At 44.0% G+C, this 16,199-nt stretch overlaps 1 protein-coding gene across 1 annotated transcript in view; it reads right to left on the bottom strand.

The window, feature by feature from the left end:
- The window catches only part of LOC135526114 (MAM domain-containing glycosylphosphatidylinositol anchor protein 2-like), a 233,339-nt gene that overhangs the window by 61,414 nt on the left and 155,726 nt on the right, over positions 1 to 16,199 (bottom strand). The window contains exons 9-10 of the mRNA XM_064954226.1: positions 13,992 to 14,261; positions 2,410 to 2,558 (exon numbers count right to left, since the gene is read on the bottom strand). Coding sequence (XP_064810298.1) covers positions 2,410 to 2,558; positions 13,992 to 14,261 — 419 coding nt within the window. The remainder of the gene's footprint in view (positions 1 to 2,409; positions 2,559 to 13,991; positions 14,262 to 16,199) is intronic.

Below are 16,199 nucleotides of genomic sequence, written 5' to 3'. Positions count from 1 at the left end.
GGGAACATTGGTCTCAATGGCACTGCCCGTGCTGTCACAGACACCATAATGACACACTAAATAATATATATATATCAATAATGGGTCAACTGTTTCAGTTGTGACTGTTTCGGTTTGGACAATTGTGACTTAATTTGGACATTAAATAATTCCCATAGCTAACAGAGTGTTGAGCAATTAACCAAAATGTGGTTTAATTTCGGTTTTTAAACACCTAATTGACCATCGTCGATTCAATTATTTGAATTCCATTTAGTTAATATTTTTCTGAGCTCAACGCCCCCCGTTTCTAGCGAGAGATTCCTCTCTAGGACATGTTGTCCAACTCTTGCCTGAGACTCAAACGGAATTCTCCCGCTTCTCTATGTTCGTTACATACTTCAGTCTGAGACTTCCATCTTGAATAGGGGAGGGTCCAGGTGGGCATCTACCCTCGGAGGTTCCGGACTGTGGCCCGTCGTTGGAGGTTCCGGACTGTTAAACGTCGCCGGAAGCTCTGGACCAGGTTCTGTCGCCGGAAGCTCTGGACTGCTGAGTCGCACTGGATACCTGATGCGAGGTGCCGGTACTGGTGGTACTGGGCTGGAGACATGAACCTCTGGGCAGGTGCGAGGAGCAGGCACAGGACGTACTGGACTCTGGAGGCGCACTGGATGCCTGCTGCGTGGTACCGGGCTGGTGACACGCACCTCAGGGCGAGTGCGGGGAGCAGGCACAGGACGTACTGGACTCAGGAGGCGCACTGGATGCCTGCTGCGTGGTACCGGGCTGGTGACACGCACCTCAGGGCGAGTGCGGGGAGCAGGCACAGGACGTACTGGACTCAGGAGGCGCACTGGAGGCCTGGTGCGTGGTGCAAGCACTGGTGGTACCGGGCTGGTGACACGCACCTCAGGGCAAGTGCGGGGAGAAGGCACAGGATACACTGGGCCGTGGAGACGCATTGGAGATCTGGAACGTAGAGCTGGCTCAATGTGTCCTGCCTGGATGTCCATTCTAGTCCGGCAAATTGCGAGGAGCTAGAATAGAGTGCACCGGGCTATGAATGCGAACTAGAGACACCGTGTGCATCTATATATGAATAACACGGTGCCTGACCAATCACACGCTCTCCACAGTAAGCAGGAGGAATTGGCGCAGGTCTCCAACCTGACTCAGCCAATCTCCTCGTGTGTGCCACCCCCCAAAAACAATGGTGGGTTCTTCTGTCACCTCCGTTGTACGAAGGAGACCAAGGCGCAGCGTGGTAAGCATACATTCTTAAATTATTTAATGAATGAACACTGAAACAAAATAACAAACAACCGAACGAAATGTGAATTTTCTTTATTTTTTTTGTTGGGGGGGTGAGACTGCAATTTTCACCACTTCTGTAGAATCACCAATGTCAGGCTCCTCTCCTATGCAGACCTAGCATGAATGAGGAAATAAGAAACAATTGCTAGCTGCTTTGTCATAAAAAAGAAAACACGAAAGCAGGAGATATGAACGTAAAAAGGTAGAACAGAACTGGAACTTGGGCCGACTCAATGACGATACAGATGCACCACCTCCCAGGTAAAAAGCCACCCAGCTCAAGCACTTAAAGAAGTCCCTCGAGCCTAAAAGAAATCTGTGCAGTCAGTGAAAATGTGCTTCAGTGTGCTAATAATAATGCTGATCGTGTCGTGTGAGAGAGTTGCCCCCAACATGTGTGAAACCACTGGGCAGAACACCTGATGTGTACAAAGTACCCCCAAAAAATGTTCTCAGTTCCCCGCAGTGATGACTAACAGCACACAAGACCGGTAATTTTGTTAAGAAAAAAATGAATGAAATCAGTGACTTGTTTTACTTAGTGTTGACTTTGAACCAGGCAATGACAACCCTGACGGGGAATAAATCACGCAGTGTGATGTAATTACAAGTGGCTGAGGACTCCTCTATTCCAGCTGAGTGATGACAGTGCTGAAGTTGAGGGAATGCCATCCCTAACTGGAACACCACCAACATGGAGGTTTGAAGAACTGAAACGCTCTGTTGGCTCTCTCTGTCTTTTGGGGGGAGGGGGGGGGGGAATGTGAGAATGTGACGCAGTCAGAAAGTACAAATGCTAATGTATTCACAAGTGCATCATGCACAAGCTTTAGTGGGATTGGATACGTAAGGTCTCAGGCTCATCTTCTGCAATGCTTATCAATCTCCTTGGTTTAGTCTTTCTGCATGAAATGACTGCAGAGTAATAACATTTGTTGCTATAGAACTCACTCTCGTGAGTGACAACACAATTCGGAACCAGTGTGTGCTACAGTTAATTCAAACATACAAACTTTATTGATCTCTTACCTTACAAAAGCAGACGTAAAAGGGTGAAACTGGGACAAAACCGAGAGCATAAAAGTGAGAGAAGGTCCCTGTATTCTTGCTCACCCGTTTCATCCCGAGTCGGTAGGCCATGATGCGGTCCACAGACAGGGGGTTCTGCTGGGTCCACTGTAGCTTGAAGCCGTAGACCCTGGGCCGGTTCTGCCACAACGCACTGTATGTGTCATAGTAGAACTCTGGGGCATAGGCCCTCCCTGTAACAAAAAAAAGAAAAGCAGACTGGTTTTAGCATGTTTGCGTGAATGTGTGTGTGTGTGTATGCATACATCACCATTCTAACTGACGTTAATTCCCCTCAGCCACACACAACTGTGACATATGATTCTTTGTTAGTTTCCTTGAAATGCCATTTATCAATACTCTTCTACACCTAAAAATAGCCTTGTCAATATACACAATGTACAAATCATTAGGAACAGCTTCCTAATATTGAGTTGAACCCTCGTTTGCCCTCAGAACAGCCTCAATTCATCAGGGAATGGACTCGACAAGGTGTCAAAGGTGTTCCAAAGGGATGCTGGCCAATGTTGACTCCAATTCTTCCCACAGTTGTGTCAAGTTGGCTGGATGTCCTTTGGGTGCTGGACCATTCTTCATACACACGGGAAACGATTGAGCGTGAAAAATCCAGCTGTGTTTCAGCTTTTGACACACTCAAACAGGTGTGCCTGGCAACTACTACCATACCCGGTTCAAAGGCACTTCAATCTTGTGTCTTGCCAATTCACCCTCTGAATGGCACACACACAATCCATGTCTCAATTGTCTCAAGGCTTAAAAATACTTCTTTAACCTGTCTCCTCCCCTTCATTTACACTGATTGAAGTGAATTTAACAGGTGACATCAATAAGGGACCATAAGCTTTCACCTGGTCAGTCTGTCATGGAAAGAGCAGGCGTTCATAATGTTTTGTAAACTCAGTGTACATTCTAAGCACTGTCACTGTAGCATTAAAGCTTTACTTTCCCCAATGCAGAAATGAGAAATACAATTTTTCTGTGGTTCAAAGAATGCAACTATGCAGTAAAGAAGAAGAGGGCCCCTCTATGAGCTGAAAGATGACAAGAAATTGAAAACAGCTTAGCAGCGAGGGCTGTCTCGTTCTTGTCAAATGAAAACCAAAATTGCACAGGAGCTTCAGTGTGACTATTAACCCAAAGGGTAAAGGTTTAGTCCAATGTTGATGTACGTATTAGGGCTGTCCCCGAAAAAAAAAATCTTGGCAACGAAAGTCATCTGTTCTTTTGACCAACATTTTAAAATGTGTATTTTTCCATACATTAGACACACCCTATGTGTTTTAATAAAATAAACGATATATGCATTGAACTTGTCTCATGCTTTAAGTGCACTGTTTGATTAAAAAAATGATATATATTTGCTACTGCTCAACTAAAACAATTATCGATCGACCAACAGCCTATTGACCAAACAATCGTCTAGTCGACTAATTGGGGTCAGTCCTAGTATCTATCACATACAGTGCATTCAGAATTCAGGCCCCTTGACCTTTTCCACATTTTGTTACGTTACAGCCTCATTCTAAAATTGCTTAAATTATTCCCCCCCCTCATTAATTTACACACAATACCCCATAATGACGAAGCAAAAACGTTAGTTTTCCCCCCCCCCGAAGAATCAAAAAATAAAAACAGAAATACATAATTGACATAAGTATTTAGAACCTTTGCTATGAGACACGAAATTGAGCTCAGGTGCATCCTGTTTCCATTGATCATCCTGAGATGTTTCTACAACTTGATTGGAGTCCACCTGTGGTAACTTCAATTGATTGGACATGATTTGGAAAGGCACACACCTTTCCCACAGTTGAGAGTGCATGTCAGAGCAAAAACCAAGCCATGAGGTTGAAGGATTTGTTCGTTGAGGTGCGAGACAGGATTGTGTTGAGGCACAGATCTGGGGAAGGGTACCAGAACATTTATGAGCATTGAAGGTCCCCAAGACCACAGTGGCCTCCATCTATCTTAAATGGAAGAAGTTTAGAACCACCAAGACTTCCTAGAGCTGGCCGCCCGGCCAAACTGAGCAATCAGGGGAGAAGGGCCTCGCTCAGGGAGGTGACCAAGAACCCGATGGTTACCTGGACAGAGCACCAGACTTCCTGTGTTTAGATGGGAGAACCTTCAAGAAGGACAACCCTCTTTGCAGCACTCAGGCCTTTATGGTAGTGGCCAGCCAATTTTCAGTAAAAGGCACATGACAGCTCACTTGGAGTTTTCCAAAAGTCACCTAAAGGACTCGCAGACCATGAGAAACAAGGTTCTCTGGTCTGATGAAACCAAGATTGAACTCTTTGGCCTGAATGTCAAGTGTCACGTCTGTAGGAATCCTGGAACCATCCCTATGGTGAAACATGGTGGTGGCAGCATCATGCTGTGGGGTGTTTTTTCAGCGGCAGGTACTGGGAGACTAGTCAGGTTTGAGGGAAATATGAATGGAGCAAAGTACAGAGAGATCTTTGATGTAAACCTGCTACCGAGCGCTTAGGATGTCAGACTGGGGCGAAGGTTCTCCTTCCAACAGGACAACGACCCTAAGCACATAGACAAGACAACGCAGGAGTGGCTTTGGGACAAGTCTCTGAATGTCCTTGAGTGGCCCAGCCAGAGCCCAGACTTGAACCCGATCAAACATCTCTGGAAAGACTTGAAAACAGCTGTCCAGCGACACTCCCCTTCCAACCTGACAGAGGATCTGCAGAGAAGAATGGGAGAAACTCCCCAAATACAGGTGTGCCAAGCTTGTATCTTCATACCCAAGAAGCCTCAAGGCTGTAATCGCTGCAGTAAAGGGTCTGAATACTTATGTAAATGTGATATTTCCGTTTTTGCTTTGTCATTATAGGGTATGGTGTGTAGGGTGATGAGGGGAAAAAACAATAAGGCTGTAATGTAACAAAATGTGGATAAAGTACTGTATATTTGATGTTACAGTGAATAATGATTCAACACAACATACTGCACCTGTCTCATATTTTAGGATTTTGAACATGAAAGGTATGTGTGTGTAACAGAGGTTGTTTGCGAGCAAGTTCGAGTGATGTTTACCCTTGTCTGGAACCTGGAGACTTGCGTTGGCTCCTGAGCTAATGCCTTAGTATTAGCCTGCTGAGCTAAAGCTATCTAATTGTATCGAATCTATTCTAATATTGAATTGTTTTCATGGAGAAAAGAAAACATCATAATGAAAATATAAATATTTGATTGTGTTTGACACAATCTAGCTAGATCAACAGAGCTCCCTCTTGTTATTATCTCAAAGCTTGATTGAAAGAAAAAGTTATCCAAGCTCATCCATTTCCCATCAATCATTTACAATAAAAACATGGAAATGTTGTTTGTGGACAAAATATATAGCCTATAAGTAAGAAAGAAATAAACACTGTATATGATTAAGCATGGCTACAAAGTCATTGAGATCAATGGAAGTATGACATCAGACAGAGAAGCCTATTTGAAAGCATATTGGCTATAAGCTTACACTCAGCAGGACTGCCCCTGGAGTGATGCGGACCCCTCCCATCTGTCTTTTGCTTTAGCCTCACAGTCACAGAAAGGTCAGGGAAGGGTCACAAGGTGGCTGGTAGGTTACACACAAGCTGGCTGCTCACACACCCCAGTCTCATCTTATCTGTCCATACAGAGTACTACACACAGCAAATTATATATGTATTTTTTATGGCACACCAGGCACCTGTCTTATTTGCACCCATCTCTGTCAACTAATCAATTGCGGAGGCCAAAACTAATCCATTGCAGAGGTCGTGGGATGGCACGGTACAAGAAGGGGAGTGTGGCACAACGCACGATATCTCTCCTGAATGCACTCTTCCGTGAATTTGTGCACATTCATTGTTTCATAACTTCATTGTGTGGATTGTTCACGTTTGACAATTAACGTCTATCAATTCCCCATTACATAGAGTGTCCGGCCAAACTGAGCAATCGGGGGAGAAGGGCCTTGGTCAGGGAGGTGACCAAGATCTTCCTCTGTTTAGATGGGAGAACCTTCAAGAAGAACCAACCCTCTCTGCAGAACTCCACCAATAAGGACTTTATGGTAGAGTGGCCAGACGGAAGCCACTCCTCAGTAAATGGCACGACAGCCCACTTGGAGTTTGCCAAAAAGCACCTAAAGTCTCTCAGACCATGAGAAACAAAATTCTCTGGTCTGATGAAACCAAGATTCAACTCTTTGGCCTGAATGCCAAGTATAACGTCTGAAGGAAACCTGACACTATCCCTACGGTGAAGCATGGTGCTGTGGGGGCATTTTTCACCAGTAGGGACTGGGAGACTAGTCAGAATAGAGGCAAAGATGAACAGAGCAAAGTAAAGAGAGGTTCACCTTCCAACAGGACAACAACCCTAAGCACACAGACAAGACAGGAGTGGCTTCGGGACAAGTCTCTGAATGTCCTTGAGTGGCCCGGCCAGAGCCCGGACTTGAACACGATCGAACATCACTGGAGAGACCTGAAACTAGCTGTGCAGCAATGCTCCCCATCCAACCGGACAAAGCTTGAGAGGATCTGCAGAGACGAATGGGAGAAATTTCCCCAATACAGGTGTGCCAAGCTTGTAGAGTCATACTGTTATACTATTACACTATTCTTGGCTATTCCACCAAGAAGACTCGAGGCTGTAATTGCTGCCAAAGGTGCTTGAACAATCCACACAATGAGTGAAGCTTGATTGAGTGAAGATGGCAGACTGAACACGGTGCAGATCGACTAAAGATAAAAAACGAAATATTCAATATCATACTTAAACTAAATATTAGCACTTCATATACTCAGAGGTAATAGCATTCAATCTGGATAACAACACAAAACAAATCAAAAGGCGAGAGAAATGTATTGACAAATATTACGAAAACAAGCAACACTCAAACATGACGGAGAGTAAACGAGGAGAATCAATCTCCAAAAGACAATGCAACTCCTCGACGGATACAGACGATTTATGATTTTCACCACCGGGACTGGTAAAGGGTTAAAGCGATCTGTTAAAGTCATCTGTTAATGACAAACTGGGCATACTTGAATTAGTCAGTAAGTATACAAAGGAGTTGAAGGCGAGCCTCCAAACGAGTGACGAAAAAGCTGCGAAAATGGAGAAAGAAACAAACAAGTGAAAAGAGACAGTCAATAAGATAGAAACAGATGTTAATGAACTTAAAAAGGAGAACATCTTCCTGAGAAAAGCCTTACTTGACATACAGACTAGATCTATGAGAGAAAATCGAGTACTTACGGGTATCCAAGAAAGAGGAGAAGTTCCCGAAAAGGTAGTGAATGAAATCTTTATTACAGCGCTTCAAATCCCACTCAATGCTGTCGATAAAATCCAACTCAAACATGTACAGCATTTCGGACAGAGGACAGAGAGTTGAGAGCCCAATTGTTGCCAAATTTACTTTCTTTAAGGATAAAGTAATGGTTAAAAGCCTGGGTAAAAAGACTCATTGGCACGAAAATAGCAATGAATGTTAAGTTCCCGAGGGAGATTGTGTCACGCCCTGGTCGAGGTATTTTGTGTTTATCTTCATTTATTTGGTCAGGCCAGGGTGTGGCATGGGGTTTTTGTATGTGGTGTGTTGGTATTGGGTTTGTAGCTTAGTGGGGTGTTCTAGTTAAGTCTATGGCTGTCTGAAGTGGTTCTCAATCAGAGGCAGGTGTTTATCGTTGTCTCTGATTGGGAACCATATTTAGGCAGCCATATTCTTTGTGTGTTTCGTGGGTGATTGTCCTTAGTGTCCTTGTTCCTGTATCTGTGTTAGTTTACACTAGTATAGGCTGTTTTGGTTTTCGTTATGTTCTTTGTTGTTGTAGTGTTTATTTAGATTTGTGTTACGTTTTGTTCATTAAACATGGATCGCAATCTACACGCTGCATTTTGGTTCGACTCTCTTTCACCGCATGAAAACCGTTACAGATTGCAGAATGGCGCAAAGTCTGGACCCCCAGTACAGATAGAGGAGAATAGTTTAAACTGGAAGCTTGTAGCTCTCGTAGTCGATAAACTGTATATTGACAACAAAATGTTCAGAGACACATAGACTACTCCATGGCTATTCTAAAAATTACTAAGTTCTCATAGAGGAGTCGAATAATGGAACACCAAATACTTCCCATGGTAGGGATTGTAACAATAAAGAAAAAAAATGTATAGAATAGTAATAAAATAAAACAATTGTTAAATAAATAAACTCAATAATACCATTCATATTATTGTGGCCCTGGTGGCACAAAATAATCAAAGGTCTGACAGCACACAGATGCTTGAGAAAATGGTCACAACCGGGGACCACCGTGTGTCTGTTTCATGGTAAGGTTCTGATCTCCATCACCTAGGACTTGACATTGGTAAATCTAATCTCACATTTTTGCTCAATCTTGCATGCTTTCTCAAACAGCTGTAACTGTATAGACATTCGTAAAATCAGATCCTTTCTTGCGTTGGGCCCTGGATGTCACGTTCTGACCTTTATTTCCTTTGTTTTGTCGTTATTTAGTATGGTCAGGGCGTGAGTTGGGGTGGGCAGGCTATGTTTGTTTTTCTATGATATTGGGATGTCTGTTAGTTGCTTGTGTCAGCACAGTTCTTATGATAGCTTCACGGTCGTTATTTGTTTATTGTTTTGTATAGTTTGTATTCAGTGTTCAGTGCTTTCTTTAATTAAAAACTTAATCATGAACACATACCACGCTGCATTTTGGTCCGTTCCTTACGACGATCGTGACAGAATCACCCACCAACCAAGGACCAAGTGGCGTGGTAACAGGCAGTGGCAGCAGGAGCAGTGCAAGGAGGAATGGACATGGGAGGACGAGTTGGACAGTAAAGGACCCTGGGCACAGCCAGGAGAATATCGCCGCCCCAAGGAAGAGCTGGAGGCAGCGAAGGCGGAGAGGCGCTGGTATGAGGAGGCAGCACGGCGGCGCGGATGGAAGCCCGAGAGTCAGTCCCCCCAAAATAATTTGGGGGGGCACACAGGAAGTGTGGCGAAGCCAGGTAGGAGACCTGCGCCAACTTCCTGTGCTTACCGGAGGGCGAGAGAGACCGGGCAGGCACCGTGTTATGCTGTGGGGCACACGGTGTCCCCAGTGCGGGTCCATAGCCCGGTGCGGTACATACCAGCTCCTCGCATCGGCCGGGCTAGAGTGGGCATCGAGCCAGGGTGCCATGAAGCCGGCTCTATGCATCTGGTCACCAGTGCGTCTCCTTGGGCCGGCGTACATGGCACCAGCCTTACGCATGGTGTCCCCGGTTCGCCAGCACAGCCCAGTGCGGGCTATTCCACCTCGCCGCACTGGCAGGGCGACAGGAACATTCAACTAGGTAAGGTTGGGCAGGCTCGGTGCTCAAGAGCTCCAGTGCGCCTCCTCCAGATAGCTGATTTTCTGAAAGAGCTGCAAAATCTGGACCCTTACAAATCAGCTGGGCGAGACAATCTGGACCCTCTCTTTCTAAAATTATCCGCCGCAATTGTTGCAACCCCTATTACTAGTCTGTTCAACCTCTCTTTGTATCGACTGAGATCCCTAAAGATTGGAAAGCTGCCGCGGTCAATCCCCCTCTTCAAAGGGGGAGACACTCTAGACCCAAACTGTTACAGACCTATATCTATCCTACCCTGCCTTTCTAAAGTCTTCGAAAGCCAAGTTAACAAACAGATCACCGACCATTTCGAATCACACCATACCTTCTCCGCTATGCAATCTGGTTTCCGAGCTGGTCATGGGTGCACCTCAGCCACGCCCAAGATCCTGAACGATATCATAACCTCCATCGATAAAAGACAATACTGTGCAGCCGTCTTCATCGACCTGCCCAAGGCTTTCAACTCTGTCAATCACAGCATTCTTATCGTCAGACTCAACAGCCTTGGTTTCTCAAATGACTGCCTCGCCTGGTTCACCAACTACTTCTCAGATAAAGTTCAGTGTGTAAAATCGGAGGGCCTGTTGTCCGGAACTCTGGCAGTCATTATGGGGGTGCCACAGGGTTCAATTCTCGGGCCGACTCTTTTCTCTGTATACATCAATTATGTAGCTGTTGCTGCTGGTGATTCTCTGATCCACCTCTACGCAGACGACACCATTCTGTATACATCTGGCCCATCTTTGGACACTGTGTTAACAAACCTCCAGATGAGCTTCAATGCCCGTCCTGCGCGCAAATGTAGGCTTATAAATGTGCCCATTTAGGGATCTGATAATATTTCTGATTTGCTTAACACAGCACCACTGATGAGCTGTAGAGCTTCTCAAAGTAATGTTTTCTTCACCTCGGCAAATAAAGTCTGTTTTTACATCCATTATATCCACTCATCCTGAAAGGAAAAATGTCATGCTCTGATCCAGTGTAAACGTCAGGAAATAGGCCTACCTGATCACTTCTTATCCCTTGACCAAATAGCTTACACCTCTATATTGTTACCCATCGAAAACAGACATCTGAGATAAACCAAGGCCATCAATATTTCACAACCAACTCCCCAGAAATGTGGCACTGTCATCTTGTCAAACATTCATTACCAGCCTCAGGTGCAGCAATGTTACTGCTACGCCACATGTTCTGCCATCGTGCAATCAGAAGAAGGTACCCAGAATACGCGCACATTGTAACGTGACATGACACATAGAAGACCACAACCAATCACACCAACCATACTGAGATAAGCGAGAGCCAAGACCTCTCTCTCACACAGTATTTGCGCATGTGCACAGGTTCTCTTCACGCTGTTACAGCATTGTAGCCACGGGACCAAAAATGCGGAGAAGTAGAGCTTCGCACTTAAACTCTCTTAGTTGTTGCGGAAATTGACCCATTATGCTGTTAACTTTCTGCATCTAAATCGTATCACTGAGTTTACCTTCAAGGTTTGTTATTGCCTTGCTTTCATGTGACTGAACTCCTCAAAAAAGCACTCAAATATGAAGCATTAATCCGTAATAAAAGCAGAAGTGTTGTTTGGAAGCTAATGGTCTTTCCAGACAGAATATATATCAAAGATTCAAACAAGAGAGGGAGTATTTGAACCACAAACCTGTATTAGGAACACAGACAGGTTTTCTTGCTCTTCGTTATTGTTCGACAATCAAATCGTTTCAGGAATGCCGTACAGGAATACGAGGTGACCTTCTCATATAACAAGTGGACCTGAATTTTCGTGTTCTCTAAATTGCTGACATTTTCTATGGGGTGGAGGACAGAATGGAGAGTGCAGTAATCCTCCCTGTGGCTGCTGTGCAGGGCAGAAAATTGCCAATGCAAATCCAAGTTGGGACTAATATAACCTGGGAAAGACTTTAGCAGTGATACAGTTGCACTTCTTGGTCTGCAGACTCTGAACACTTGCGGTAAAACATTCTAGCCATTTTCTCCCATCCATCAGAAAATGGTTGGTAGCAAGATAGAGGTTGAGCCTCTGATGTTGAAAAAGCTTAAGAGCAGAACAACAAAATCACAACACCATATCACATTGACAACTAAGATATTTTCTCCCTGCTGATTCTGCTGCATGCCCACATAAGAAGTTGTCTCGTGGTAACGAAGTTATTAGAATTTGAATACATTATGAAGTCTCATTGAAAGATAACATGATTCAGCAATAAACAACAAACCAGGGCTTTCTGAGGCTTCTTCCTTGAATAGGTATTTTCCCCAAACAGCCACTTAAAACCACAGTGACACTTTCTATGCTCAGTAGTGTTGATGCAGTGCCATGTAAAAACACACATTAAACTTTACATAACTGACATCTTGCTGAGAGCTAAGAATACTAATACCAAAACACTAATGCAGCCCATTTGTATTTTCACACCTTGCCTTGCATGTTATTAAAACAGATATTCCTCTCATCTGTCTATTCAATAACTCATTGAAATTCTGTACGAACTTCGCTGCTTACGCCATTCATGCTTACAGGGAAAACAAGTGACGTTTTGCTGTGTCGGCGATAAGCAGCTTATTAGGTTTTTTAAAAATGTATTTTTATTAAGGCTGACAAGGCCATCTCCATGGGATACATTTCATTAGAATAGTCAGGGAGTGGATTCTACTTGTCTCCAGGCATTAACAATGGGAGTCTCTCGCTTCAACAGGGAGCACTCACACAAAGTGAACGTGAATCAAATCAATAGGTTGCCTGCGTTCCAAAAGGCACCCTATTCCCTAAATAGTGCACTCGTTTTGACTTGAGCCCTATGGGGCCTGGATAAAGGTAATAAATAGGGAATGGGGTGCCATTTGGGATGCAACCGTTGTGTCCAGGAGAGACTGGCAGGAGCAGTTGAACTGGCATATTAAAGGGGCAGCTCTCCATTGATGCACAATTCTCGGTTAGCCCACTGCTTGTTACTATTTATACTGTAGATCTGACTGATACACATCCAAAAGCAGTGCATTACATACATTAATGTACACTACAGTCTGCAAAAGTTATTTATCCTTCGAGGAAAGAAATTGGACATAACATACTTCTGTGAAATCAAACTGTCCACTTAGGAAGCAACACTGATTGACAATACATTTCACATGCTGTTGTGCAAATGGAATAGACAACAGGTGGAAATTATAGACAATTAGCAAGACACCCCCAATAAAGGAGTGGTTCTGCAGGTGGTGACCACAGACCACTTCTCAGTTCCTATGCTTCCTGGCTGATGTTTTGGTCAGTTTTGAATGCTGGCGGTGCTTTCACTCTAGTGGTAGCATGAGACAGAGTCTACAACCCACACAAGTGGCTCAGGTAGTGCAGCTCATCCAGGATGGCACATCAATGCGAGCTGTGGCACTGGGTTCCTCCTAATGCAAGACAATGCTTGACCTCATGTAGCTGGAGTGTGCCAGCAGTTCCTGCAAGAGGAAGGCATTGATGCTATGGACTGGCCCGCCCGTTCCCCAGACCTGAATCCAATTGAGCACATCTGGGACATCATGTCTCGCTCCAGTCCAGGTCTGGGAGGAGATCCCTCAGGAGACCATCCGCCACCTCATCAGGAGCATGCCCAGGCGTTGTAGGGAGGTCAAACAGGCAAGTGGAGGCCACACACACTACTGAGCCTCATTTTGACTTGTTTTAAGGGCATTACATCAAAGTTGGATCAGCCTGTATGTGGTTTTTCACTTTAATTTTGAGTGTGACTCCAAATCCAGACCTCCATGGGTTGATAAATTTGATTTCCATTGATCATTTTTGTGTGATTTTGTTGTCAGCACATTCAATTATGTAAAGAAAAAAGTATTTAATAAGAATATTTCATTCATTCAGATCTAGGATGTGTTATTTTAGTGTTCCCTTTATTTTTTGAGCAGTGTATAACAATAATACACGCAGACACTTTTATCCAAAGAGCTCCCGAGTGGCGCAGAGGTCTAAGGCACTGCATCTCAGTGCAAGAGGCGTCACTACAGTCCCTGATTCGAATCCAGGCTGTATCACATCCAGCAGTGATTGGGAGTCCCATAGGGCGCACAATTGGCCCAGCGTTGTCCGGGTTTGGCCGTCATTGTAAATAAGAATTTTTCTTAACTGACTTGCCTAGTTAAATAAAATGTAAGAAAATTAAATGAAAGACGTCTGTTATACATACCTGTGACTAAGAACCTGCAGGCACCCGCACCGGCCTCATTGGTCACTTCACAGGTGTACTCCCCGTAGCCCTCCCTATTGAGTGCCCTGACGTGGTAGTCCGTCTCGTCGCGCTGGTCGAACTGGCCCATGGTCAGCAGCCTGGTACCCAGCTTCCACTCGTACTTGAGCACTTTGGACGGGTGCGCCCGCAGCACCCGGCAGTTGAGGGTGAAGGCGCGACCCAGACCCTGGCGGATCTCTGTGAACACCGGTTCCACCACCGGAGGATCTATGGAGAGGAAGACCAAAGGCCCTATTAGTCAGGCAGGCAGGGAGGCAAAGGCTGAATCCCAAATAAATCCCTATCCCCTGGCATACATCACAACAGTCAGCCACAGGGCAGCAATGGCCCGGTCCTAAAATAACCCTTATCCCCTATGTACTTGTGGAGATCTGAGAAGATTTGGTAGGTGCAGTGGTGGAAAAAGTACCCAATTGTCATACCTTAATAGATACCTTAATAGAAAAATGACTCAAGTAAAAGTCTAAAAGTATCAAAAGTAAATGTAATTGCTAAAATATACTTAAGTATCAAAAGTAAAAGTATAAATCATTTCAAATTCCTTTGCAAACCAGACGGCAACATTTTTCAACACTCAGACATCATTTAAAATTCACACGTATGTTTAGTGAGTCCACCAGATCAGAGGTAGTAGAGATGAATAAGGTTGTTCTCTTGATAAGTGTGTGAATTGGACCATTTTCCTGTCCTGCTAAGCATTCAAAATGTAACAAGTACTTTTGGGTGTCAGGGAAAATGTATGGCTTAAAAAGTATATTATTTTATTTTGGGAATGTAGTGAAGTTAAAGGAAAAGTTGTCAAATATAAAGTACAGATACCCCAAAAACTACTTAAGTAGTACTTTAAAGTATTTGTACTTAAGTACTTTACACCACTAGGTAGGTGCAAGCAATATGGTAATTACTACCCATATTGTTTACACCTATAAACCTCTCAGATCTACAGGAGTGCCTAGAGAGTAGGAGGGGCTAGGCGTTGATTTGGAATACAGAAAAACTGTCCTTCTCACACAGGCTGCATCTGAGCCTGTCTCCTTATGTCAACCCAAACATAATCCATTCATCTGCATCCAGAATTTCTCCATCAGCAGGACTTTAAAGTCCCATCAGCTCTTATTTATTTATCCAGCTTTTAGATTATCTTGCGCTATAATTACCACTAAACCCAACAGCAATGAGATGCCAGTAGCCGTGGCTTTATCAATTAGCCGCTCCAAAACTTAGGTGGAAAGTGATCTAAACACAGTGCTAAATCTGCAATGTTCCTGTTGCTCTTTTGTATACCTCTAGCAGACACAGCTACACAGTGGAAGTCGGAGTATGTGGGCAAAACGGGCTACTTAGCACTAACATGAGAACTCAGAAGTCACACGTCTAGGATAATATAGCTTCTCGTGAAAAGCTTAACTTGGAATTGTTGTTGTATATATGCGAGGCAATTTAGTAGGAGATATTTTAAGGGCCTCTGATATATTTTTCCCATTTTGTGTCTAATTTTGAGAACTCTCAGAGGAACTGTCCTCTCTTAACTCGACTGAATGAAAGAGCTTGCTGCTTGAATACACAGAATGGCTGAGAGAGTCCGTAGGGACCTCCTTCCGCTCGGAGACAAACGAGCGTCATTCACAGAATTTTTGAGTGACACCTTACTAGATAATACTCCAGAAACACTTAAAGGAACAGTTCTGCTAAATAGTTACCAAATAGCTACACGGACTATCTGCATTGACCCTTTTTGCACTAACTTTTTGACTCATCACATATGCTGCTCCTACTGTTTATTATCTGTCACTTTAATCCTAGTTATATGTACATATCTACCTCAATTACTTCATACCCATGCATATCGACTTGTACCCCGTTTATATAGCCAAGTTATTTTTACTCGTTATGTATCTATTATTACTTTGTTACGCGTTTTACTGTCTATTATTTTCTTTTCTCTCTACATTGTTGAGAAGGCCCCGTCAGTAAGCATTTCACATTTGATCTACAGCTGTTTATGAAGTATGTGACAAATAACATATGATTTGATTCTCCAGAATTGCAAATATACTTGATCTTAATGATACCTAGAATGTAGTTTATAGAGGCAGAAGGTCAGTGTCGGAAGTGGTTTGTTACTACACCCTATAAATAGCATAG

Source organism: Oncorhynchus masou, chromosome 32 (genome assembly GCF_036934945.1).
Source record: "Oncorhynchus masou masou isolate Uvic2021 chromosome 32, UVic_Omas_1.1, whole genome shotgun sequence".
In the NCBI taxonomy this organism is placed as follows: Eukaryota; Metazoa; Chordata; class Actinopteri; order Salmoniformes; family Salmonidae; genus Oncorhynchus; species Oncorhynchus masou.
Note: the sequence above shows the minus strand (reverse complement) of the source record. Positions and strands in the feature narration are given on the sequence as shown.